We start from the raw sequence: 27,630 nt of genomic DNA, 5'->3' as shown, positions 1-27,630 counted from the left end.
TTTTATTTCTTGTATACTCCATGAAATAGTGAGGTTTAGTGTCTATTTCAATCCAATAAAGGATCATTCTGAAGTCTGCCCTTCCCCTGTCTGTTTCCCCAAATACCATAATCCAAGTTAAAATGGAGGATATCAGAGGGGAGGATGTATGCCTAGACCAGCATGTGCTGTGACAGTTTAAGGGCATCTTAAGGGCCCAGGCTACCACCTCAATGTTCACCTAGTCTAACCCTCTCAATAGAAGGGGGAACCAAGGTCTAGAGAGGATGAAGGATTGAACCAATACACCAAGTTAGTATTTCGACAGAACCAGAATCCCTGGCATTTAGTTCCAAGCTGAGTGTTTCTTCCATGATGCCAGGGTACCTCCCACCAAGGTGCTTGGTCAGTTGAGAAGTCTTGGGAGGAACTAGGGATAATGGGACTGATATGGAAGTTTGGGGGGACAAACGAGGGAAGATATGGTTGTTGCTCACCTTGACTAAAAGCTGCTTGGGGGCGGAGGGAGCATGCTTGCTCTGTGTGGCCACAGAAGGACCATCAGAGTAGACCAGGAGACGCTTGAGGGAGCCAGATTGAACAGTATAAGGAAGAACTTTCTAAAGCCATTTGGAAACGGAAGTCCATTCAGTTAGAACAAGAAACGAAATGTCCCCACCATAGTTCCTCAGTTAGGGATGGCATTTTGGCAGTGAACCATCAGAGGAGAGTCTGTTCCAAGATGCCTTCCAGTCATGAGATTGTTAGAGTCGAGAGCTCAGCATCTAGAGGAAGGTCACAGCAGTGACCAGGGCGGGAGAATTTTCTAGATCTCAGCTAACATCCTTTAACTGTGAAGGGGAAAGGGAAGGTAATATGCAACATATGTAAGCATTTGGATAGTTCCCACACAGGATCCAGAGAAGTGCCATCCTCCTGGGTAAATGGAGGAAAGTATGACCACAAGTTTCCACTGGCCACACTCAAAAACTATTGTTCTTTGTTTAGAATGTAGATCTCATTGTCTCAAATTGGCAAGAGGTTTGCTGCCCATTAGCTTCTCTTATTAGAGATGGGTAGGAAGCAGAAGGAAGAGGAGGGGGGGAGGAGGAGGAGGAAAAAGGATGAGGTGGAGGAGGGAGGGGAGGAGATTTCGGGGTATAGGAAGAAAAAGAATCCTAGAAACACCAGGGATTGAAGGGACCCTTGAACATGACCTGGTTCAGCATTGCCAAGACTTGACTAATTAGCCAATCACCTTTGTCGAATCACTTTTTTAAAAACTTAAATAAATGTACTGAGAAAGAGACTTAAGATCACTACCATAAATGGAAAAAATCTGTGTACCTTTGTCATAAATAGAAGGAAACTGTAAAAACTAAACACAAAGGAGACAAAAACAAATTTACTGAATTCCAGCTGGATGTAGTTTCCTGTGGAGGCTCTGAGCCAGAGGCGTACTCTCGGTTCAAAAGGGATGAGTGTTAGGTGTTAAAGACACATTAGCACCAAAACTGAGACTCTCATATAATCAGGATTGAAAGAGAAATGAGTAGAAGCAACTTACTCCCATGTCCTTTCACTATCCTTTAACATGGACCATCTAAAATTACCTTGCATATCACAGGAATTCAGCGTCAAGGACTCTCCATCAAGAAACCTCCCCCTTGGGGACTTCCCTGGTGGTCCAGTGGTCAAGACTCCGCGCATCCAATGCAGGGGGTGTGGGTTCGATCCCTGATCAGGGAACTAAGATCCCAAACAAAAAGAAACCTCCCCCTCACTGAACTCTCCATCTCTCTCCTCCCCACAGGGTTCCTAGCACCATGAGGGCCTGGATCTTCTTCCTCCTTTGCCTGGCCGGGTGGGCCGTGGCAGCCCCTGTAAGTACCTAAAGGTCACATCTGTTTGGTCTTACCTCCCACCACCAGCCCAGGGGCATCGAATCTGCCAGCCCTAGATGCTCAGAAGGGACAGAGACTTCCCCATCTTGAGTTAACTGTCTAATTAAAAAAAATTTTTTTTTAATTAATTAATTAATTTATGGCTGTGTTGGGTCTTCGTTTCTGTGCGAGGGCTTTCTCTAGTTGTGGCAAGTGGGGGCCACTCTTCATCGCGGTGCGCGGGCCTCTCACTGTCGCGGCCTCTCTTGTTGCGGAGCACAGGCTCCAGACGCGCAGGCTCAGCAATTGTGGCTCATGGGCGTAGCCGCTCCGCGGCACGTGGGATCTTCCCAGACCAGGGCTCGAACCCATGTCCCCTGCATTGGCAGGCAGATTCTCAACCACTGTGCCACCAGGGAAGCCCCTCCCCCAAAATTTTTGTTTTCTTTAATAAGCTCAGAAGAAAAAGTGAATGAGGACCATTGGGTGGAGATTCCAGAGAAGAGAGATTTCCATGTAACATGAAGATGCACTTTTTAGCAATCAGAGCTTCCCAGAAAGGGACTAGAATTGCTTTAGATGGAAGTGACCTGTTTGTCATATGAGGAATTCTAGCAGAGCGGGGGGATGCTGATGGGGATGAGGTTAGAAGGGATTCAAGCCACAGAGCGAGGGCTGCGTTAGTTTCTGAATCAGTGAGGGCTACTTGGTTGCAAGCAACAGACTCCAATCTGACTAAATTAGGAGGGAAAAGGATATAGGGGTAGATTATAAAATTCAAGACCTTGGGGAGAACTAGAAAAGGGCAGCTCTGGGATCTGGGAGGTAAGATCTAATGGATGGTCATGGAGGTGTTGCCATTTGAATGTCTCTACTCCGACAGTTTTCACATCTTGAGAAAATGTGTCAAGAAGATTAAAAACATTCAAGGAGAGCCAACCTAGTTGAGCTTGGGTCCTGGGCCTGCTTCTTGGCCAAGGGATTGTGAGGCACCCTGAATGACGGGCCCTCCAAGAATCGCATGGAGAGGGCCAGCAGTGGTCATCCAATGCTACACTGGAAGCTGTGACCAGAAGACGGAGGGAGAAACGTGAAGCGGGCAAAGAAAAGTTTCTTTCACCTATGATTCCCTCACCCTCTCTTCACTAGAAGGTGTGATGATGGTAGATGCTGGCAATCCTGATCAGGCAGTGAGATTTTGGCAAAAGATTTGGCAAGTTAGCATGACTTTTAGAAGAAGCCCCAGCCAGCCAGGCACCTCAAAGTCATATGCTATCTTGCTTCTTCTAACTACAAGTTGACTCCAAGAAGGAATCGCCAAAAAATAATAATAATGATGATGATATCACGCTTGTGGGGAAGATAATGACCTCTGTTAAAATTCAGTGTTCATCCCCTCTGGGTCTCAGTTTTCCCATCTGTAAGATGAAGGGAGTTGGTCTGCATTAGCGGTTTTCAGACTTTATAGGAGCCTACGCAACGGAAATGCTTTTCCAAGCCAAATCTTAGATAGAAGCTCCAGATATAAATATAAAGGGAGGTGCTCCAGAGCCCCACAGGGCCCCCGTGTTTGGCTTCTCCTGTGCCTTCATCCCTACTCACAGAAGTCCCTGAGGGGCTCTGCTCGTTGGAGACCCCCAAGTGCACAGCCTTGGGGGTCTCCAACGAGCCGCTCTCCTAACTCCCCAGCTTTAGAGGTCCAGGCCGAGGCACTTGAGCAGTCAAGCTGGCCTTGGCCCTGACCTCTCCAAACCCTATTTTCACTTCCCAACAGCAACAGGAAGCCCTGCCTGATGAGACGGAGGTGGTCGAGGAAACCGTGGCTGAGGTGTCCGAGGTAGGTGGGGAGGGACCCCAGACCTGCGGCCCCTCTTTGCCCACATCTGCTCCCTGAGAAAGCCAAACAGGTGCTGTGGGTCTCCTGATGGAACGGGCACGGCACAGATGTAAATCCTGTGTATCCCCCAATCCTGACACACTCCTGAATTCTCCCCAAACCTTCCATGGAACCTAACAGTTGGGAGCTATGATTTTGAATTTTGTTTACTTTTTAAGCTGTGGGACATTTTTTCTCAGATGATCACCCACGGTCTTCCCCATATGTAAAACAGATGAAAGCGGAGCTGCTCTGGTGTGGCCGGAAGGGTGGAGAGCTTGGCACCCCCTCTTGCCCTGACCCCCCCGGTGGCCTCTGAGGCATCTCCATAGAGCTCTGGGGCCCTAGAATCACAGCGGCCTGTAAGATTCAGTCTCACTTCTGGACCTGGCAATTGCGCTCTCTGTGACCTGGGCCCAGTGCCCTTCTCCAGCTTGTCTCTCCCCATCCCTTTGTGGGTACCTGAGGCTCCAGGCAAGCCCCCTCCAGCCTTTGCCCCTTTCTTCCAGGTCTGGGATGGGGGTAGGGCCGTTTGACTCATTCTTCTCCCTCCACCCCAGGTACCTGTGGGAACCAACCCCGTCCAGGTGGAAGTAGGAGAATTTGATGAAGGTGCTGAGGAAGCCGAGGAGGAGGTGGTGGCTGAAAGTAGGTCCCTTCCCCGTGTCTTGTCACATGAAGCCTCTGCCCTCTGCCACCTGGGCCTAAAGCGTGGGCCCAGCGTGCATGAAGTTCCTTCCCAAGGAAATGCAGGGTGCGGTCCTCTCTGCAGGATGGGCCGTGGAGGAGAAACTGCCTTGACTGAAAGGTTGGGATTATTTTCTGGAATCTGGAAAGACCTATTTATAGCCAGGCCGTGAGTGTCAGGAAGGGAAGTTCTCAAGCTGCAAATGGCCTTCTCCCATTATAGCTCTTTACTGTAATTCCAAAGTTGGGTTTCACATTCCCACTGAGGTCCCCAGTCCCATCTGGTCACTTGATGGCCCCAGAAGCTTTCACACTCATGAGCTTGTTTGATTTTCACACAGCCGTGAGGAAATAAGGCCTGGACACCTGACACAACTCATATAAGGCTACCTGTGGAGTTAGCGCCAGAGCAACCGCAATGACCCAGGGCCTCTGTCTCCCACCCACAGTGCCAGCATTCCCATCCCACACAGTGGAGATGCTTTGTACCCCAGGGGCTAATAGCACAGACTCTGGATGCGAACCAAACAAGGCTTGCCTCCAAACTGCCGCCTCTTTCTGCGATGCCCTCCGACCGCCTGCGAAGCTTCTCTGAGCCCAGCTTCCTCATGTCTTACTTGGGGAAGGGTGAAGATGGTAGATCCTTGCCCCAGGGCTGTCAGAGGATTATGAGATAAAGCAGAAGCGCCCTTGGCCCAGGGCCTGGCAGGGCAGGCATCCAACAAAGGATGACTCTGATACCCCCAGACAAGCACCAGGAGGAAAAGGCTAGACGGGCTCGCATCCTGAGGGCACAGAATATTCGTTGGACCAGAGGGGCGTCTACTGAGTCATGTTCCTTCCCCTCCACGCCCCTCATCCAGTGTTTACCAGACACAGGCAGGCTCTATTGTTCAGTGTGGGCCTTGGGGCTCTGCTCCCTTTTCCGCTACAGCCACTCAAGTCTGTTTTGTTGGGCCTCACAGCTCCCTGACTCCGTGACAACAGCTGGCTTTCCAAGTCATTTTAGAAAGTCTATTCTAAAATCCCAAAATGCCTTGCGATGACTGATCCACCGACAGCTGAGGACACAATGGTTGCTTCCATCCTTGGGGGAGCTATATGGCACCTGGCGCTCCTGGGTCCCAGACTGAGCCCCCAGCCCCCCAAGTGTGCCTGGCCCTGACCTCAGACTGAATCTCTAATCCCCAGGCTGAACCAGCTGCTCCCCTACATGCCGACTGCTGGGTTCAGCAGAAGAGAAGGGAGGATGCAGGGCTGCTCAAAGCCCGAGTGGGGGCCACAGCCTGGGACTTCTGTCCAAGGATCCGTGTGGGGTGGGGTGGACGTGCTAACCGGGTGCCCTTGCACTCCACCAGACCCCTGCCAGAACCACCACTGCAAACATGGCAAGGTGTGCGAGCTGGATGAGAACAACACCCCCATGTGCGTGTGCCAGGACCCCACCAGCTGCCCTGCCCCCATTGGCGAGTTTGAGAAGGTGAGCCTGAGGGACAGGGGCAGGGCGGGGGGCTGGGGTCTTCACAACACAGAGCATCTGCCCAGAACACTGCTGCTTGGTGGTCCCACGGGGCAGCTCCAGTCTCAGAAGTCCCCTCGCTAGGTGTAGTCACAGCAAGCAAGCGAGTCGGAGGGGAGGCTCTTCCCGTCACTGGACTCCAGCAACCAGCAAGAATTTACGTGGCGCCACCAGCTTCCAACTCTACTCAGACTCCAAAGGGAATACATCAACACCACCAGGCACCGGGAGAGGGGCTTTCTATATGTGGGAGCAGCTTGGCAAAGCATCAGGTCCAAAAATGTGCATTCTGGGTCAGACAGAAGGTTTACATCAAACCCCATCTCCACCAGTTGTTAGTGTGGGATCTTAGCTATGTTCCTCTCCAAGTTTTCTCACCTCTAAAAATGGCACAGAAATAGACTTTATCTCATAGGGCTATTGTGGGGATTTTTCAGATAATGTCTGGTACTTAGTAAGTTCTCAATATGTGCTATTTTTAAAAATCTTTCAAACCTGTTCATTATACCTCCAGTAGGACTCAACCATCCATCCATCCATCCATCCAAGTAAATACTTATTGAGTACCCATGCATGGCAACCATTGTGCTAGCGGTAACCTAGCTCAGGGCAACAAATCGAGTACCGGTACCATTCCCACAACCTCCCACCTGGCTTCTCCATCTTCAATCTCTCCCCAGTACAACTTATCCTCTGGGCTCCAAATTTTAGCATCTTTGTCAACTCTTCCCTCCTCGTCACCCCTTCACCCCCTACCACACTGGTCACCAATGCCCATCAGTTCTCCCTCTGCAGTGATATATAAGCAATAAGCGTGTGCAGGATGTTCAACGCAAGGCTCCCCTCCTCCTGACACAGCCACTTACTCTGCCACTGCCTTTGTTCAGCCCACGGCATCTCTGCTCGGCCACCCCTTCATGCAGAGACTCGCTAGGAGGACCAACATAACTCAGCATACAGTTGCACTCACTGCTAAGACTTAAGGGTATGTAGCTGGATGAAAAGGGAACAAGATACAGGCAGAGTGTGGAGGAATCCATGCACAGTCTTGCTTACTCTCCCCCTGCCATGAGGGGTCTCACAGAACCCACTCTTTCCCCAGCTACAAAGATGAGATGTAGCCACATGTGAGCAAGGCTTCTGCCCAAGGAAGAAGCCCTTTAGAGACTTAGCACCCAACGTTTAATTGAGGGCTGGTCACACAGACATCCTCTCCCTAGCATGCACCCAAAGTCCAGACTCCAAGCAGGAAAACAGATGTTCAGCATGAACCATATTATTTGTACAAGCAATCTAGGCACAGTGAGCCACTTTCATCAATGTGGACAGTTTTCTAACAGTTCAGGGAACTGTTTACCAGCCACGTTTTCAGACTCCAGCCAAGGGCCAACATCATAAGCATGCCTTTCTAAGGATAACAATCCCAGGCCTGCTGTATTAACTCTTCTGCACACCCTGCCCTTTACCCATCCTCACCTTCAATTCATCCTTTCCATATCTCCCAGGTTTGCTTTCCCATGTCTCAGCCCTGACTCAGTCATACCACTGCTCAGAGACCAGCAGTGGCTCTCAGCATGGGCTGAACATTGGCCTGGGAGCCCAAAGAGTAGATTCTTGTCTGGGCCCCACCACTAACTCACTGTATGACCCTGGGCTAATCACGTTCCTTGCCTGGCCCTCAGTGTCCCATCTCTGAAATGGGCAAGGATAGCGGTACTAGCGAAGGGCTCTGGGAATGAGGGTGAGGTCCTCTATGCTTTGCCGCCAGGTGTGCAGCAATGACAACAAGACCTTCGACTCTTCCTGCCACTTCTTTGCCACCAAGTGCACACTGGAGGGCACTAAGAAGGGCCACAAACTCCACCTGGACTACATCGGGCCTTGCAAATGTGAGTCTCTCCTCGGACCCTGCCAAGCCTCCCATCTCAGGGAGAAGGCACTGAACTGGCACTGAGGCTGGCTCTGCCACTCCTGTGCTGTGTGATCTTGGGCAAATCTCTTCCCCTCCCTGAGCCTCAGGGTTCCCATTTATAAAATGAGATGATTGTCTACGAGTAGGTATCTGCATTCAGGACATGTCCAGGGAAGAACTGAGCAGTTGTGGGAGCACAAGATCAGGGAGGATTTCTGGAGCCTCTCACTAGCATCCAAGACAGCTCATTTCTTTTCTGTAAAGGTGAGGAAGTTCTTCTATAGGGCTAACCACAATCTTTCCTGCTTCAACATTGTGAAGCAAAAGTGATGTTCTACCTGGGCCTATAAAGTGTTTTAAAAATACTTGAATTTGAATGCTTTAAAATTGGGGCAAGGCTGTCAGTTCCCCTTAGGCCCTGTCACTCAATACTGTCATATCCTTGGCCATTTTACTCCATTACATTCCTGTCTGCCCGCATAAGACATATGATTCACCACCTTCTTCTAGAAACCTGGGAGCCAGGTGTTTGGCAGAAGGGATGCCAGGGTGTCGTCTGGCCCTTTGTTAGTGATCCCAGGTGCAGTCTCAGCTGGCCCAGGCTCCTGCTTCAGCGTGGCTGCCTCCCTATCATCGGAAACACCCAAGGCCACCTCTGCTCCCCTCCAAGACAACATCCACGCGGTGTGTCTGGTACATCCTGGCACCAGATGACACTGAGGAGGGCCCCTCACCTGCCTCAGGTGTGCAGCGTGCAGAAAGGTGGAGGAGGGGGAACCAGATTCTCCTGTGGTCAGCCCTGCTCTCCCAGTTACGGGGCCAAGGGTGTGAAATGAGAAGGCACAGCCTGGAGAAGGAGGGCAGTGGGAGGAATGCTGGTAGGAATTCCTGGGCAGTGAGACTGACACACGTGCTGAGCGGCTCTCCCGTCCTCTGGGGCGTATCACTCACTCCCTCCAACTCCTAGCGTTTCCAACCCAGATCTTCTCTTCCTTTCCCCAGCTGCTGGTGAAGAAGGTTGTGGTCCTAATCACAGAGGGGGCTTTCCATAGGTGAAAGGATGAGGGAGGGATGGACCCCTAGGCCCTCAGGCACCCACATGCTCTGGTGCTGGATGAGGCTCTGACAGGGTGGCCTTAATCGAGCCCCTTCTCTCCACACTGACCTCTAATATGTCCAACAAGAGGGTGGACTTGGATGAAATCTCCAGGTCTGACATTCTGGGATGCTAAGTTCCAAAGACCAGGATGGAATAGTATCGCTAAGAATGTTCTGGTGATTAAGCATACCTGAATCCCCACCCCAGCTAAGCGGGGCCTGTGGGTGGATGCTGTTCCTCAGTATCCCAGCTTCAAACACCCCTCAAGAGTCAACATCATCATCGTGGGTCCTGGCCTCTGTTTTCAGGGCGCAACACCCAGAAAAATGCAAGAGCCATTGGAGGGAACCATTTCCCTCCGCAGATCAGATGAAGGCCAAGGGGACAGCAGACGTTCCTTTGCACTTGTCCACTTGCAGAGTATTCTTCCCCCCACATAATCTCTTTTGTTCAAAAGGTGTGAAGACACTGTGGCCCAGAGAGGCTGAGCCCTGTGCTTCAATCAAGGTGGCTGATTGAAGCCTCTTGCTGGAGGAGGGCATGGGGCGGGGAGAGCCGCCCAGCCAGCAGGTTGGCCCTCAGGCAGGGAGAATCAGGGTCTCTGCTGACCATCCTTGTGTGTTGGGCCCTAGACATCGCTCCCTGCCTGGACTCGGAGCTGACTGAGTTCCCCCTGCGCATGCGGGACTGGCTCAAGAACGTCCTGGTCACGCTGTATGAGAGGGATGAGGACAACAACCTTCTGACCGAGAAGCAGAAGCTGCGAGTGAGTGGTGTCTTTTCATCCTGTCCCAGGGCGCCTGAGCGGGACGCCTCCTGGCCCCAGGCTGGCTGGGATCCACAGTCCCATTCCTAGATCTAGAGCCCCAAGCGTAAGCCCACATCCCCACTCCAACAAGTGCCTGTATTCTGGGCGCTAGGACACAGACCCCTCCTTGCTGCCTTTGAAGGCTCCTAGAGTACGTTCACATCTTAAAGGCTCTGAGACGTCCTGTAACAAAAAGACCTGCTCACTTTGTCTCCATAAGAGATATAAATAACTCTATTCCTTTTTCCTTCTGAGTCTGTGGATCTTAAACTTTAATGGACATACCAAGCACTAGGAGTACTGATAAATGCAGCTTCCCGGGCCCCGCCTCAGGCCCACTGAATCAGTGTCTCTGTGAAGCAAGCCCCAGGAAGCTGCATCTGCACATATTCCCCAGTCATTCTGATGTGGTAGCCCTATGGGGAGCCCTTTGAGATCGCCCCAGGCCTTCATTTTTGTGGACGAGATGCTGGTACCCATCTATGCCACATCCTTTCCTCATTCTGAACCTTGGCCTTGGCTGGTCTCTGCCAGCTCTGGCCTCCTGTCAGAGGGGGGAGGGGCCTTGACTGGTCTGGACAGCCTCCCCGGACTCTTTGTCACACGCGTCTCTGCTCCCACAGGTGAAGAAGATCCACGAGAATGAGAAGCGCCTGGAAGCCGGAGACCACCCTGTGGAGCTGCTGGCCCGGGACTTCGAGAAGAACTACAACATGTACATCTTCCCTGTGCACTGGCAGTTCGGGCAGCTGGACCAGCACCCCATCGATGGGTAAGACCCCAGGCCCCCCGGATCCCGGGGAGCTGCTCTGGCTTGGCCCTGGAGTGGACAGTCGTGGGTCAGTGCTGCTAGCTGCACTAGATGTGGTCAGAAAACCTCCCAGGGGCCTCTGCTGCTCCCAGCCCTAGAGCCCACGGCTTGCCTAAGGGCTGTGGCAGGAAGGGAGAGGTGTAGGAGAAAGGATGCAGGACCGGGGGGAAGAAGGCCATGAGACACTCCCTCCTGCCAGAAGAGGCAGAAGCCATTGGAACTGAAAACCCCTCCTTAACCCGGTGAGTGTTGGCCTGGGGTATCCATTCACGGAGGGAGAGCGAGCTAGGAAGGAATGCCAGACTCCTCGGGGTGGCAGAGCCAAGGTGGGGCAGCCTGTGTGCTCACGGTCCTTCAGCAAGACCCTGAGACCCAGCCCTAACAAGGCAAACCGGCCCTGGAAGTGCTTAAGGAATTCACAGAGCCAGCCCCATCCCCAAGGCAGGCCCTTGGTTTGATCGCTCTTGCCCCTGGTCGAAATGAGTTAGGAAGTGCTGTGTAACTGCCCTGCAGGATAGGCAGGGAGTCGGTCAGTGAACAAACACTTACTGAGTGTCTATTACACGCCCAGCACGATTCTAGGCAGGGGATTGAACAGTAATCAGAACTGACATGGCCCTTGCCCCCATGGAGCTCACACTCTGGGTGATGATCAGTTTTTCACAATCGAAGGAAAAAGGAAAGAAGGCTCCTGGAAGTTGCAGGTGGAAGCTGGCGCACCTGCAGCTGAGCAGGGGTGGTCACCCTCACTACCGCCTTCTGGCCTTCTTTTGCTGTGTGTTCCTGAAGCAGCACGGAAAGGAAGGCCACCCTGCTCGCACGCTGTGCCCAGGGATGCTCCCCTCGGGCAAGCTCACCGCTCCCTCCTGGTCCAGCCCCTGTGCCTGGAATCTGCCCACCCTGTGGGTGATCCGGGGGGCCTGGGGTCTCCTGAGCACTGGGAAACTCCCTGCTGCTTCTCTCCCAGGCTCTTTCCGTGGCTGGGATCCATCTGAGTCATACTGTGGAGGGGAGGGGAGGGGAGAAGTCAGGGGAACATCTGGAGCTCAGGCTGAGCAAGGAAGGGGCCAGGAGGGAGGCTTCTGGATGGAGCTGCAAGGACTGTGAGTCTGGGAAAGCGCTTCAGCCTGGGTCAGGGGATCCATCCTTCCCCTCTCCGTGTCCCAGAGCTGCCTGGTGACCTTGCTTGAGTCCCCGCCCCTCTCTGGGGCTCAGTTTTCTCACTGGTATATAATGAAGGGGGGAGGGTTCAGTTCAAACAGTGTGTGATTCCTTCCACGAGTTGGGTGGGGCAGGAGGGCCTGGGGGTCAGAGAGAAAATTGGAGTCAAGTTGTAGTCCCTTGGGGAAGAGTGTTTTGAGGACAACTAATTGAGGGCTCTGGGGAACAAGGAAAAAAATCATACATGTGCTCCAGAGTCCAGGCCAGCTGGAAGGACAGGAATGGAGGACAGTGGGAGAGAAATCAAAAGGCCTCCTTCTCACACATGACACAGTATACAAATGATAAAGTTCTGTCGACCCTCCCTGCCAATCCCAGTCTCTTCCCACGCTCCTCCCCAGAATTCAGCGCTTTCTTCATTTTGATGCATCTCTTTTTAGCCTCTTTAATGTGCATTTGCAGCTGTGTAAATGTGTGTCCACAGAAAACATGCATTGCTGTTCCATACCAGATTTTGATCTACCAATAGCAGAAATGCTGAATATTTTCAGTTTAAGTTTCTGTGCCCTCAAATCTTAGCCAATTAGGAAACAAATGCACCAAGAGACCTGTGTTATGAACCCACGGACATCAGAGCTGGAAGGGCCCTTAGACATTATGGTCAACTCCTCCCCCTTTGATGGAGGGGCAAACCGAGGCTCAGGGTGGGCCAGGGTTGTGCTCTCAGAAACACAGCAGGTCAGTGGCAGAGCTGGGGGGAGACCCAGGATTCTGGCTTCTCATCTTGCATTGAACATCCTTTCCTTCGGCCCCGAGGGGCAGGCTCCCTGCCTCCGTCTCCCCATGCAGGGGTGTGGGGCTTTCTCAGGCTCTCAGGCTCTCCCCCACCTCATCCCCTGCAGGTACCTGTCTCACACCGAGCTAGCCCCACTGCGTGCGCCCCTCATCCCCATGGAGCACTGCACCACCCGCTTTTTCGAGACCTGTGACCTGGACAAGGACAAATACATCGCCCTGGATGAGTGGGCCGGCTGCTTCGGCATCAAGGAGCGTGAGTGTCTGAGCAAAGGGGCCGCCGTCCTCTCCCTCTCCCTCTCCCTTCGCTGCCCTCTCTGCCGTCTATCTCTGCTCTCTGTGCCTCATTAACTCCTGTCTGCTCTCCCCTCCTGGGTGGGCCTCGCTCTCTCAGGCGGCTTCCTGATCCTTCTCTGTCCATCCATCGGGTGTCTCTTTCTCTCTCCCTTCCTCGAGCATCAGCACACACTCTGTGTCCAGCACTCCTCTGGGAAGTGGCAGGCACCTGGAGAGGAGACAGGGAGTGTAACTTGGCAGTGGGTGTTAAGTGACAAGGACCGGCCAGGGAGGGGGAGACCAAAGTTCTCAGTCATAGGCTCCCTGGGTGACCTTGGACTGGTCACCTGGCCCCTGGTCCCGGGGATGGGTGGGATCCGCCAACTCCTTGGGAAGCACATCTTCATCAACACCGACCTCCAAGTCTAATGCTGCTTCTTCTTGCTTTACAGGGGACATCGACAAGGATCTCGTGATCTAAATCCACGTCTCCACCTGCAGAACCAGATTCTTTCTCTTTGACCTTCCCCCTCCTGTTTTCCCCAATGTTTAAAATGTTTGGATGGTTTGTTGTTCTGCCTGGGGTCAAGGTGCTAATATAGACTTAAATGAGTACATTAACGGTGCTAAACATGGAAATTTTAACCCAAGTCATGCCATTCTTAGCTGTGACTCAGCTATCACGGCCTCTTGCTCATCTACTAACGGTCCCACTTTTGTCTTAACATTTGCACCTCTGCCCATCGTCTTAGTGGCATATAGGTGGAAATTTTGATCTGTTCAAGTCTGCCTTCAGCACACGTTGCATCTTTAGATTTTCTACTTTTCTGTTTGAAACTAATACTCACCGAATCAGACTTTGTGTTAATTTTATTTCAGGGTATTGGCTGCCAGGGGGGTCATCCCTATGCGGTCTGAAGGTGGGCAAAGGGAAGTAATAGACATGTGACGTTGGCAAGGATGTTTCTGGGGCTAGAGGATCAGTGGTGGGGAAAACCTGCAGAACCCACCAGCCAGAACCGCAGATAACAAATCTTGTTTGCCCGGGGCTGTAACTGAGAGAAAGAATGCAAGACTGTGTTCTGGGAATACATAAACTCTCACATAAACCCGGTTCCTCACCATTCCCCGACCCCCTCACTTTTCAGTGCTGTTTCTTTTCATATGAGGCTGTTTGTTCAAACTTTTCAGAGCCGTGGACCATCAGTCCTCTAGAATCCACCACACCTCTGGGGGGCAGATCACCACATTGTACAGGGCTGCTCCCCTCCGAACTGTCTTTGGGAGATGCAGGAGTGGGAGGGTGTTTCAGCCAGAAAGGCCAAAATCAAGAAGTGAGGCTCAGAATGTTGTAAAACAGAAAAAGTGCAGTTGGTGAATCGGTTTTGTTTAGGGTTTTTTTTGGTTTTTTCCTCTTTTTTCACATCTGGATGGCTGTCATGAGGGATCTTTCCTTTGGTTGCTAGCATGTTGCTCCTCTTCTCCCCCACCCCTCTCTTTTCTTTCTATTAATCAAAAGAAACTTCAAAGTCAATGGGATGGTCGGATCTCACAGGCTGAGAACTCGTTCACCTCCAAGCATTTCATGAAAAAGCTGCTTCTTATTAATCATGTAAACTCTCACCACGATGTGAAGAGTTTGACAAATCTTTCAAAATAAAAAGTACTGACTTAGAAACTGCCTTCCTGAGTGGTTTTGCATGTGTCTTAGTGACCTCATTTCCCTGACACGCCAACACATGGACATACGTGTCCATACACAACTGTACAAATGCAAAGTTTTGCAAACACACTTTTATGCTTTTGTACACACACGTGCACACACACACACAGGCTTGCTTATACACAGGGAAGGTATGGTGCTTATAAGCACAGATTTAGCTTACTTTTAATTTTATGACCTGGGGGCTGACCTTTTTCATGACTGCACTTCATTATCAGAGCACCAGGCTAAACAACTCTCTCCCTTCACTAACCACTCACTCATTCAACCATCCATCCATTCAGTAAATGTTTATGACATACCTACTCTGGACAGATCCCATTCCAGGTGCTATAGGCACAAACGTGGCAAAGCAGACAAAGCATTTGTTCTTCTGGCTTTTACAGTCTAATATGGAATGGATTAAAAAAATGTACAAATAAATATAAATTACAAGAGGTGATAGGTACACTGAAGGGAGAGTATAAGAAACCAGGAGTGTGTGTCACAGGAGGACACAGGATTATTCTAGAGTCCCACTATCCCATATGGTAGCTACGACCCATGCATGGCTATTGAGATTTAAATTTAAGTTAATTAAAATTTAAAATTGAGTCCCTCAGTCACTCTAGAAACTTTTCAAGTGCTTAATAGCAATACGTGGCTAATGGTTACCCTACTGAACAGGTAGATCCAGAACATTTTCATCAATACAGAAGGTTCTATTGGACAAGGCTGTTCTAGGGCTTCCTTGAGAAAACTTGAGCTGAGTCACAGAGGAAGAGAAGGAATGAAGTGTTTGGAGGGGCAGAGGTGAGAGAGGCGAGAGGTTGGGGAAAGGGCATTCCAGGCAGGGGGAACAGCCCAGGCAAAGGTCTTGAGGGGATGGGGAGCATTATGAGTCCCACGCCAGTGTGGCTGGTGTGTAAAACGAGGGCTTATACTGGATGAAGCTGAAGAGGTGGGCAGAGGCCAGACACTGCAGTCTGGTAGGCCATGATATGGAGTTTGGATTTTATTGTTTTGTTTGCAATGGGAAATTGTTGGAGGGTTTTAAACCAGAGAAAGAGAGAGACAAGATTAGAATGGCTTTAAAAATAACACTCTGGTTCTGGAGAGGTAACGGCATCCTAAGTCCACAGAGCACATTTCGAAGCTCTTGAGTGCCCACCACGCTGGTGTGATATTTCAGGCTGGTGTTCTGAGGCACCCCTTCGAGACAGAGAAACAGTTCCAGGAAGTGTGCTCCGTTGCAATGGACCACAGAGCTAGGTCTTCAGATGCCAAGCCGAGAGCTGGTTTATTCCTCACTTATTTTAAATTATTTTCAAACTACTAACATAATACAAACTCATTAAAAAAATCATAAAACTCGTCTCATAAACTTGTATTCTGGTGTTCTGTTTTCACACCAGAAAGAGAGACTGGCCAGTTTGGTTCTGGCCATTTGAGGAACTCAAGACCAGCACTAGTCTCATAATCTCTGGGAATCTAAGCAGAGACTGATAGGGTAAATTTTGGTAACGGCTCATTCGTTCATTCGAGGACGTTTACCAGATGCCTGCACTACGCTAGGCATGTTCTATGTTCTCATGAGTAAGCTCGGGCATGGCCCCTGCTGCCCTGGAGCTTTCAGCCTGGCTAAGCAGACAATGCACAAGTCAGACCATTTTGGGTAGAAACGTGTGCTGTAAGGGAAATAAAGCAAAGACCTCTGATGGAACATGGCTTGGATGGGTTGTTCCTTTGGGTCAGGAGGGAGATGTGATGTGACATTTTCCCTGAGACTGTAGGATGCAGTCCTTGTGCCTTGGTCAGCCTGGGGCAGATCACCCGTGCAACACACAGCACCCACTATCACAACAGCTCTGCCACCAACTTACTCACAGATGAGGAAACTGAGGTTCAGGGAGATTGAGTGACTTGACTATGTGACGAGGCAATGAAAAATGGGGGGAACTGGAATCCAGAGCTTTCTCCCCCATATCTGGATGCCTCCCTCTAGGGAGTTTCTCAGAGTTTTCAAGGGAAAGGCAGCATCAGAGAGGCAAGGAGCATGAATCAGCCTGGGGCCCTGGGAGGACAGGGTGGGGCTTCACTGCCTGCTGGCTGCAGCAACACTGATCAGCTGAGGTGAGAGGGGCCCTCAGAATCCTTAAAGGCAGTGTTTTCACATTCTCCTTCTATCTGTGCTTCTCCTCCCTTTAAGTCAAATCTCTTAAAAACAAACAAAAAACAAAACAAAACAAAAACTTACCATTTAAAGGAACTTATCTCATTACCTTGGGTGGGAAACCAGTATCATTTACCATAAATAGAGATAAACCTTAAAGATAAATTTTAAAAAATACAGTGGAAAAAAATGTCACCCAATTATGAATGTCCCCTGTGCTTGAGGGATGCTCTGTTTCTTGTCAAAAGAAGAAATCTAAGAGACTTTCTCTTTGATAATCAAATGGTCCAGAAGAGAACTGAATTACACTTAATTCAATGTTCATTCATGCCAAACCTATAAGTCTCCTAAAATCATCTCCTGCTCCGAAGTGGTGGGTATCTCTCCCTTTGAGCAATTCCTCTTTTCCTTGAAGGGGGTATGGGTCCCTTGGAGATCATCTAGATCCTGGTAACAGAAGCCAGCCTCCCTCCCTACCCCCCCTCCCAACATCTGCTGCAGAACTGGATTGAGCCCCATTTAGTCCAATGAGCAAACACTGAGCTTGTTTTCCTCACCTGTAAAATCCTGATGATAATGGTCAGGAGGAGGATGATGAGGATGATGATATTCCCAACTTAAATGTGAGGGGCCTGCTCTTTCCCCACTGCCTGGACTGGTCCTTTATCCCTGGGTCCTCTCTCACTTGTAAGGTTTCAAGACCACATCCCCTTTGAGAAGGGACTCAGGCATGTCACAGTTGTTAGGCTGTGCTGGGCTTCCTGGCGTCTGCGTTGGTTTTGGCTTTAAGACTGCAAGGGCTAAAATATGTCCAGCAGGAAGCAGAAATAAGGGCACCCTAAGGAGGTGAAGAGGCTCTGGATAGGGAATCAGAAGTCTGGTTTCCAGGACAAGGGCGTGAGCCTGGACAAGTGCCTTCCCCTCCAGGGTCAGTCTCCCCTTCTATATAATGGTAGAGGGGGAGCTGGGTGAGATGGTCTCATCTTCAGAGACTCTATGAGATCTCCCCATCTCTCCTTCTGAATAAGTTATCCTAGGGATGAGTAAGGACCTGGGGCCATCGAAGCCTAGCAACCCGGTTTCCAGATGGCCCCCCAGAGCCAGAGGGACCGAGCAGCCTGCTCCCTGAGCCATAGGCCTGGAGCCCGCTGAGCTGAGCCAGGGCGCCCTCTGGTGAGGCAGGGGAGAAGGGCTCCCAGAACAGTGGGATGCATCTAAACTGACTGCTACAAGCATCCAAGCCATAAGAACCCACAGAAGTCATCTAGCCCAGGCCCCCTCATCTTCCAAACGGGGAAACTGAGGTTTGCAGGAGCGGAAGATACCCCCTCAGGTAGGAATGCCAGATAAAACACAGGACTTCCAGTTAAACTTGAATTTCAGATAAACAACAATTTTTTTTTTTTTTAGTGTATGTCCCATGCAATGTTTAAAACATGCTTCTATTAGAAAATTATGCATTAGCTATCTGAAATTCAAGTTTAACCAGGTGTACTGTCATTTTCTTTGCTAAATCTGGCAACTCAACCTCCAGTCTACCCATTGAGTTAATGTCTGAGCTGGGACTGCAGCCCAGATATGGGTCAGGTCTTCTTCCCCACAAATACCTGACCAATGTCTTTTGCTAGCAGCTCTGCCCACCACTCAGGCGCATGGAAAATACTTGTTGACATTATTCTGGGGGAGAGCAAGTGGAAGGATATCTGAACATGACTTTGATGATCCTAGCAGTGTTTCAAACAGAACAAGGGAGATGGGTCCTCCTCACTCCATGCCCCTCTCCTCCCCACCCCTGGCAACCATCAAAAATCCACCTTTTTGAGGTTTGGGTCATAGAGCTACCTGATATCCCTGCCCCAATCTGATTTACAAGGTTAGGGAGGAGACTGGGCATCTGCATTTCTAAAAGTTCCCCAGGTGACCCTGATGCATAGCAAAGATTAAGACCTCCTGAGTTGGCTATAAGGAAGAACAGGCAACTGCTTGATGGGGCAGATTTTAACTAGCATATATCAATAATTGTCAAACTTCACTATGCATAGGAATCGTGGTGGGTGAGAGAGGAGGAGGGAGGATGGATTGTTAAAAATGCACATTGCCAGCTCTACTTCCAGAGATTCTGAGTGAGTAGACCCAGGCTAGGGCCTTGGAATATGAACTTCGACAAACACTCAGGCTTCACCTGTATTTGTAACATGTTTTATTTCTTAAGAAACAAAAACAGAACTGTAGCAAATATGGACAAATTGTAAAGTTCTTAAAGCAGATAGTGAGGATATAAATATACGTAATTCTATTTGCTATAACGTAAACATTTCACTAAAAACACTTTCAAAACTTAGGAACATTTTAGGGGACTGTGATACAGGTGGTCTGAAGACCATAAGAAACCATAAGACCTTGAGAAACATGGGCAAGAGAGTGAACAGAGCCGCCTGCTTCAACACATACTAGGTGTCCCCCTCATCACCCATGTCTAAGAGCTGGGAGAATCAGGGGAGTTTCTGGGAGGAGATGGATAGGAGCTGGTCTTGAAAGGTGGATAAGATTCAGAGAAGTAGAGGGAAGTATCATGGTCAGGAAGCAAGCAGTCTGAGCAGATGGGAAAGTAAGTGCCAGGAGACAGGGTTGTGTCTTGTTTACAGATGGTGTCTAATAAATGACCCCTCTAGCCTTGTCTCCTAGCACACACCTGTCAGCCACTATACTGGAGCCACAATGGCCTCCTTTGTGTTCCTGAAACAGCCGAGGTCTGCCCTGCCTCAGGGCCTTTGCACTTGCTGTCCCTGCCGTTGGAACTACACTCTTTCCCCAGCTTTTCATTAGTAGGCACATTAAAACAGTTTCATTAGTAGCTTTTCATTAATAATGAAAATATTGCCTCTTCACCACTGTCAGGACTCAATTCAAATGTCACCTCCTCAGAGAGACCTTTCAGGTCTACCCCTCTTACTTTCATTTCCTCTCCTTCATATCAATAATCACAATTTAAAATTATTATCTTGTTTATTAACTTTTGTTACCTGACACCCCTCCCCCAATGAAAATGTAAGGTCCATGAAAACAGGGACCTGATCTCTTTTGGTCACTGCAGTGCCCCTAACCCTGAGCACATTTCTTGGAACATATTAAGATTTCAGTGAATATTTGTTATGATCATTAATTAATTAATTAATTAATGAGAGGTGGGGCAAGGTCAGAGTAGGAAAAGCCTTGTAACCAAGAAAAAGGGCAGGTGGACACTGGGTCTGAGAAAATAGGGAAAAACTCCTTGACGTTGGTCTTGGCAAAAATTTTTAAGTATGACACTAAAAGTGCAAGCAACCAAAGCAAAAATATACAAGTGGGACTGCATCAAACTCAAAAGCCTCTGTACAGTGAAAGAAACAATCAACAATATAAAAAGGCAACTTACAGAATGGGAGAAAATGTTTGCAAACCATCTATCTGATAAAAGATTAATATCTAAAATATACCGGGAACTCATACAACTCAACAGCAAAATACCAAACAATCTGATTAAAATGTGGGCAGAGAGCCTGAATAGATATTTTCCCAAAAAAGATATTCAAATGACCAACAGGTACATGAAAAGGTGCTGAGCATCATTTATCATCAGGGAAATGCAAACCAAAACCACAATGTTATATCACCTCATGTCTATTAGAATGGCTGTCAGTAAAAACACAAGGGTAATGAGTACTGGTGAGGATGTGGGAAAAGGGAACCCTCCTACACTGTTGGTGGGAATGTAAATTGGTGCAGCCACTATGAAAAACAGTATGGAAGTTCCTCAAAAAACTAAAAATAGAGCTTCCATACTATCCAGTAATCCCACTTCTGGGTATATATCTGAAGGAAATGAAAACCCTATTTCAAAGAGGTATCTCCATCCCCACGCTCACTGCAGCATTATTAACAATAGTCAAGACATGGAAACAACCTAAATGTTCACGAATGGATGAATGGATAAAGAAAATGTAGAAAAAAATGATCACATGGAAACTAAACAACATGCTACTGAAAAACCAGTGGGTCAACAATGAAATCAAAAAGGAAATCAGGGCTTACCTGGTGGCACAGTGGTTGAGAATCTGCCTGCCAATGCAGGGGACACGGGTTCAAGCCCTGGTCTGGGAAGATCCCACATGCCGCGGAGCAACTGGGCCCGTGAGCCACAATTACTGAGCCTGCGCATCTGGAGCCTGTGCTCCACAACAAGAGAGGTCACGATAGTGAGAGGACCGTGCACCACGATGAAGAGTGGCCCCCACTTGCCACAACTAGAGAAAGCCCTCGCACAGAAACGAAGACCCAACACAGCCATAAATAAATAAATAAATAAATAAAAATTTTTTAAAAAGGAAATCAGAAAATACCTGAGACAATGAAAACACAACCTTACAAAATCTAAGGGATGCAGCAAAAGCAGTTCTAAGAGGGAAGTTCATAGCAAAATAGGCCTTCCTCAAGAAATAGGAAAATCTCAAATAAATAACCTAACCTATCACCTACAAGAATCAGAAAAAGAAGAACAAACAAAACTCAAAGTCAACAGAAGGAAAAAAAAATAAAGATTAGAGAGGAAATAAAATAGAGATTAAAAAAAATAGAAAAGATCAACAAAAACAAGAGTGGGTTTTTTGAAAAGATAAACAAAACTGACAAACCTCTAGTCAGGCTCACCAAGAAGAAAAGAGAGAGGACCCAAATAAACAAAACAAGAAATGAAAGAGAAGAAATACCAACCAGTACTGCAGAAATACAGAAAATCATTAAGAGAATACTATGAACAGTTATATGCCAACAAATTTGACAACTTATAAGAAATGGACAAGTTTCTAGAAATATAGAGCCTATGAAAGTTGAGTCACAAAGAAACAGATAATTTGAACAGATTAATCACTAGAAGTGAAATAGAATGTGTAATTAAAAAAAACCAAAAAACAAACAAAAAAACTCCCTGCAAACAAAAGTCCAGGACTGGACAGCTTATTGGGGAATTCTACCAAACATACAAAGAAGAACTTATACCTATCCTTCTCAAACTATTCCAAAAGACTGAAGAGGAGGGAACACTCCCAAATTCATTTTATGAAGCCACCATCACCCTAATACCAAAATCAGAAAAAGACACTACAAAAAAGGAAAATAACAGGCCAATAAGTTTGGTGAATATAGACGCAAAAATCCTCAACAAAATATTAACGAACCAAATCTAACAATACATAAAAAGGATCATACACAATGATCAAGTTGGATTCATTCCCAGGATGCAAGGATGGTTCAACATAACACAAATCAATCAATGTGATACACCATATTAACAAAAGAAAGGACAAAAGCCACATGATCATTTCAATAGATGCAGAAAAAGCATTTGATAAAATTCAACATCCATTCATGATAAAAACTCTCACCAAAGTGGATATAGAGGGAACATATCTCAATATAACAAAAGCCATTTATGACAAATGCACAGCCAACTTAATACTCAATGGTGAAAAGCTGAAAGCCTTCCCGCTAAATTCAGGAACAAGACAAGAACGCCCACTCTCACCACTTCTATTCAACACAGTATTGGAAATCCTAGCCACAATGACCAGACAAGAAAAGGAAATAAAATGTATGAGATTGGAAGGGAAGAGGTAAAACTGTCATTATATGCAGATGACATGATACTCTATATAGAAAATCCTAAACACCCTACACAAAAACTATTAGAACTGATAAATGAATTCAGCAAGGGAGCAAGATACAAGATTAATAAACAGAAATATGTTGCATTTCTTTACGTTAGCAATGAAATATCAGAAGGTGACCCAAAAAAATCCCATTTAAAATTGTGTCAAAAAAAATACCTAGGAACAAACTTAACAAAGGAGGTGAAAGACATATACCCTGAGAACTATAAAACATTAATAAAGGAAACTGAAGATGATTCAAAGAAATGGAAAGATATCCCATACTCTTGGATGGGAAGAATTAATATTGTTAAAATGGCCATACTACCCAAGCAATCTACAGATTTAATGTGATCCCTATCAAAATACCCATGACATTTTTCACAGAACTAGAACAAATAATACTAAAATTTATATGGAATTACAAAAGACCCAGAATTGCCAAGGTAATCCTGAGGAAAAAGAACAAAGCTGGAGGCATAACCCTTTCAGACTTCAGACAATACTACAAAGCTACAGTAATCAAAACAGCATGGTATTGGCACAGAAACAGATACATAGATCAGTGGAACAGAAGAGAGCCCAAAACTATATCCACACACCCACAGTCAATCCATGACAAAAGAGGCAAGAATATACAATGGAGAAAAGACAGTCTCTTCAGCAAGCGGTGTTGGGAAAGCTGGACAGCTACATGTAAACCAATAATATTAGAATACTCCCTCACACCAAATACCAAAAAAACTCAAAATGGTTTAAAGATCTAAATATAAGACATGGGACTTCCATGGTGGCTCAGTGGTTAAGAATCCACCTGCCAATGCAGGTGACATGGGTTCAATCCCTGGTCCAGGAAGATCCCACATGCCATGCCACAGAGCAACTAAGCCCATGTGCCACAACTGCTGAGCCTGAACTCTAGAGCCTGTGAGCCGCAACTACTGAGCTCACGTGACACAACTACTGAAGCCTGCATGCTCTAGGGCCTGTGTGTTGCAACTACTGAGCCCGCGTGTTGCAACTACTGAAGCCCACGCACCTGGAACCTGTGCTCTGCAACAAGAGAAGGCACCACAATGAGAAGACCGCACACCACAACGAAGAGTAGCCCCTGCTCGCCGCAACTAGAGAAAGCCCACATGTAGCAACAAAGACACAATGCAGCCAAAAAAATAGTAAAATAAATAAATAAATAAACAAATAAATAAATATAAGACATGACACAGTAAAACTCCTTGAAGAAAACGTAGGCAAAACAGTCTCTGACATAAATTGTAGCAATATTTTCTTAGATCAGTCTTTCAAGGTAAAAGAAATAAAAGCAGAAGTAAACAAATGTGAACTAAGCAAACTTAAAAGCTTTTGCACAGCAAAGGAAACTATCAACAAAACAATAAGACAACCTACAGAATGGGGGAAAATATTTGCAAACCATGTGACCAACAAGGAGTTAATATCCAAAATATACAAACAGCTCATACAACTCAATATAGATAAAACAAACAACCTAATAAAAAATTGGGCAGAAGACCTAAATAGACATATCCCCAAAGAAGACATACAGATGACCAACAGGCACATGAAAAGATGCACAACATAGTTAATTATTAGAGAAAAGTAAATCAAAACCACAGTGAGGTATCAGCCCACACCTGTCAGAATAGCTATCATCAAAAAGTCTACAAATAATGAATGCTGGAGAGGGTTTGGAGAAAAGGGAACCCTCCTACACTGTTGCTGGGAATGTAAGTTGGTGTACTCACTATGGAAAATAATATGGAGGTTCCTTAAAAAAAAACTAAAAATAGAGTTACCATATGATCCAGCAATCCCACTCTTGGACATATATTCAGAAAAGACAAAAACCCTAGTTTGAAAAGATATGTGCACCCCAATGTTCACAGAAGCACATTTGCAATAGCTAAGACATGGAAGCAACCTAAATCTCCATCAACAGATGAATGAATAAAGAAGATGTGGTACATATATACAATGGAATACTACTCAGCCATAAAAAAGAATAAAACATTGCCATTTGCAGCAACATGAATGGACCCAAAGAATATCATAATAAGTGAAGTAAGTCAGACAGAGAAAGACAAATATTACATGATATCACTTATATGTGGAATCTAAAAAATAATATAAATTAATCTGTATACAAAACAGAAATAGACTCACAGACATAGAAAACAAATTTATGGTTACCAAAGGGGGTTAGAGGAGGGGAAATAAATTAGGAGTATGAGATTAACAGAAACAAACTACTATACATAAAATAGAGAAGCAACATGGGTTTACTGTATACAGGGAACTATATTCAATATCTTGTAATAATCTATAATGGAAAATAATCTGAAAAAATATAACCGAATCACTTTGCTGTACACCTGAAACTAACACAATAGTGTAAATCAACTATACTTCAACAAAAAGAAAAGAAAATGTACACACACACACACACACACACACACAGACTGCAATATTATTCAGCCATAAAAGAAGGAAATCCTGCCTTTTGTGACAACATGGGTGGACCCTGAGGGCATTATGCTAGGTGAAATAAATCTAACAGAGAAAGACAAACACTGTATGTTTTCACTTCTATCTGGAATCTAAAAAAGCTGAACTTACAGAGGGTAGCATGGTGGTTGCCAGGGGCTGGGGAAAATGGGGAGATGTTGGTCAAAGGGTACATACCCCCAGCTATAAGATGAATAAGTTCTGGGGATCTAATCTACAACCTGGTGAATATAATCAAAACGTGTTATATACTTGAAAGTTGTTAACAGACGTCTTAAATGTTATCACCACACACACAAAAAGAGGTAATTTTATGAGGGGATGGAGGTGTTAACTAACCTTAGTGTGGTAAGCATTTTGCAATACGTACGTATATCAAATCATCACGCTTACGCCTTAAACTTACATGTCATGTATCTGTAATATCTCAATAAAGCTGGAAAAAATTAGAAAATAAAAAACAAACAAAATAAAACCTCTGCATTTCATATACCCCTGCTAATTTAGTAACATTTAGCTCTCCATCTGTTAAAAGAAGTCTCAGGTCTCTCTGGTTACGGATTTGCCAAGGGATATGGCTACAAATGCACGCAGATACAAGTGGGTGGAAATGGGGACCACACAGGTGTCCCTGGTGACGTGATTTTATGAGATGGTGAACAACTCTTGGTAAAGTTCTAGACAAAGCAAAGAGCAAGCATCATCGATTTACAGGATGGCTGCAATTCAGTAGACCCTAAAACAGTGCAAAACAGAACAGCAACAAACAAAAATGCAAAAGACTTTGTTAATGTTTGTAAAGGAGAGTGAGTTTCAGGCTCAGACAATTATGAACAGGATTTCTTCATTGGTTCATTCAAAAGCCATGCAGGATGTGAGACAATTCTTCACTGTGCAGGACTGTCTCAAGCCTTGGAGGATGCCTAGGGTCTCTCAGCCCCTGCCCGTTAAATGCCAGCTGCCCCCCCCCCCAACACCGCCATATCCCCAAACAACTCCACACGTCTCCAAAGGACACCCAAGGGGCGGTACAACCACCCTTGAGAACCTCTTTCTTGGAAGCTTCCTGAGCACTTCCTGAGCTCTTCCTGAGAGGCCAGCAGGGGGAAACCTAACACAACAAATGGGAACTCCCAGGCTTGTGTGCCCCAACTCTGGAGGTTTGCCAGGAGCAGCCTGGCCTGTCTGCCCCTAGGACACTGAGGGATCACCTGCTCCACCACACTCCCTGACACACACACACACACACACACACACACACACACACACACACACACACACCATGTTACAGGTGGGGAAACTGAGTCTCAGGGAGGAAAAGGGAAAGTGGCTCCATATCTACTCTTAGTGGCACAGCCAGGAAAGGAATTCCAGAAGCAGAATCTCAAAGCCCTATAATGTCATCATTCCTGTGCCTGTAAGTATCATGAAGTATCATGGACATAATAAAAACATACCCAACAGCAAACTCCAAACTGTGCAGAAGGACATAAAATGTAATTAAAAGGTCTTCTCCTCAGCTCCCATTTCATTTCCTCAGCTGTTAATACTCTTTATATATCTTTTTGGAAATATCATAATAACACACAAGAATATATGTGTGTACATACATATGTATATATACTTTTTGTTGCACAAATTGGATTATACCATATGCTTTATTGTGTGCTTTATTTTTCATTTAAAATATCACCAGTAATCTTCCCATAGCAATGATGTATATTTGCCTCCTTCCTCCTCCGAGTGCCTGCACAGTATTCCATAAAACAAATGCCCCACAGGTTATGCTGCACCTACCGATACCCACACCCTGTGCTGTCTCTGGGATTCTTGCACCGACAAAGTGTGCACTACAGTGAACCTCGTACATACAGCTCTGTGCACACGTGCAAGGATTTCTGTAGGATGAATTCATAGAGTGGAATTTCTGGGTCCAAGAATATATGTGTGTTTAAAACATTGACAGATGTTGCCAAAGTGTCCTTGAAAATGCATCCATTCCAATTCCTCCTCTGGCATAGAAGGCCACCTCCCCTGCTGGCCAGCAAGGGGAAGTACTCACCTTTGGGGTCTCAGTCTTTTCATCCATGGGATAAAGGTTGGACTGGATGGTAGCCACAGTCCCTTGCAGTCCTAACTTTCTAAATCTGTGATTTTTTTTTTTCCTCCAAGATGTCCAGCTTGGGGAGTGGGACTGAAGCTGGAACTTTAGCAGGTCTCTGCTCCTCTCCACTCCCCTCCCCTCCCTCCCTCCAGTCCCAGGAGAGTGGAAAATGCAAGAGGCTGCCAGGTAGCAGACCCAGTCCCTGAACTGCTGTGGGAAGGAACCCTGTAAGTCTCTCCGCGCCTGTCTGTCCATTTCTCCACCTGGTTCAGCAACTTCTGCCTTCCCTCCCAGGGCTCCCATGCGGGTCTCTTGAGATAACATCTTATGAAGTCCTGTGCCAAAAGCATGCCTTTTTCTGCCCCTGGAAGGAATTATTTTCACTTGTTCTGAAGAAGAGTCTCTGCATGTACTTGTAACTCCTGCCAAGAAACCTGAGAGGCCCCGAATTCCTCGGCGCCTGGATCCCAGAATCGCCTAATCTGCCGGCTGCTCCCTTCCAAGGGGCACTGAGATGACGGAGTTACGAGCTGCTTAAAGGCTTAGAGAGTGTCAGCCTGAAGGGAGGAGAGAGTGAGGGAGTGTCTGCCGCCACTTGGTTCGACCTCTCAGATGAAAGAGTTTGGGAGAAGGGAGTG

At 47.2% G+C, this 27,630-nt stretch overlaps 1 protein-coding gene across 1 annotated transcript in view; it reads left to right on the top strand.

The window, feature by feature from the left end:
* Positions 1–14,488, top strand: part of SPARC (secreted protein acidic and cysteine rich) — a 20,689-nt gene extending 6,201 nt beyond the window's left edge. The window contains exons 2-10 of the mRNA XM_082379151.1: positions 1,793–1,862; positions 3,637–3,699; positions 4,299–4,386; positions 5,784–5,905; positions 7,713–7,833; positions 9,588–9,721; positions 10,387–10,535; positions 12,638–12,786; positions 13,259–14,488. Coding sequence (XP_082235277.1) covers positions 1,806–1,862; positions 3,637–3,699; positions 4,299–4,386; positions 5,784–5,905; positions 7,713–7,833; positions 9,588–9,721; positions 10,387–10,535; positions 12,638–12,786; positions 13,259–13,287 — 912 coding nt within the window. The 5' untranslated portion in view covers positions 1,793–1,805 and the 3' untranslated portion in view covers positions 13,288–14,488. The remainder of the gene's footprint in view (positions 1–1,792; positions 1,863–3,636; positions 3,700–4,298; positions 4,387–5,783; positions 5,906–7,712; positions 7,834–9,587; positions 9,722–10,386; positions 10,536–12,637; positions 12,787–13,258) is intronic.
* Positions 14,489–27,630: the final 13,142 nt, after the last annotated feature.

The sequence above is a fragment of the Balaenoptera borealis genome, assembly GCF_965194805.1.
Source record: "Balaenoptera borealis genome assembly, chromosome: 2".
Lineage (NCBI taxonomy): Eukaryota > Metazoa > Chordata > Mammalia > Artiodactyla > Balaenopteridae > Balaenoptera > Balaenoptera borealis.
This window is presented reverse-complemented; position numbering and strand designations above follow the sequence as displayed.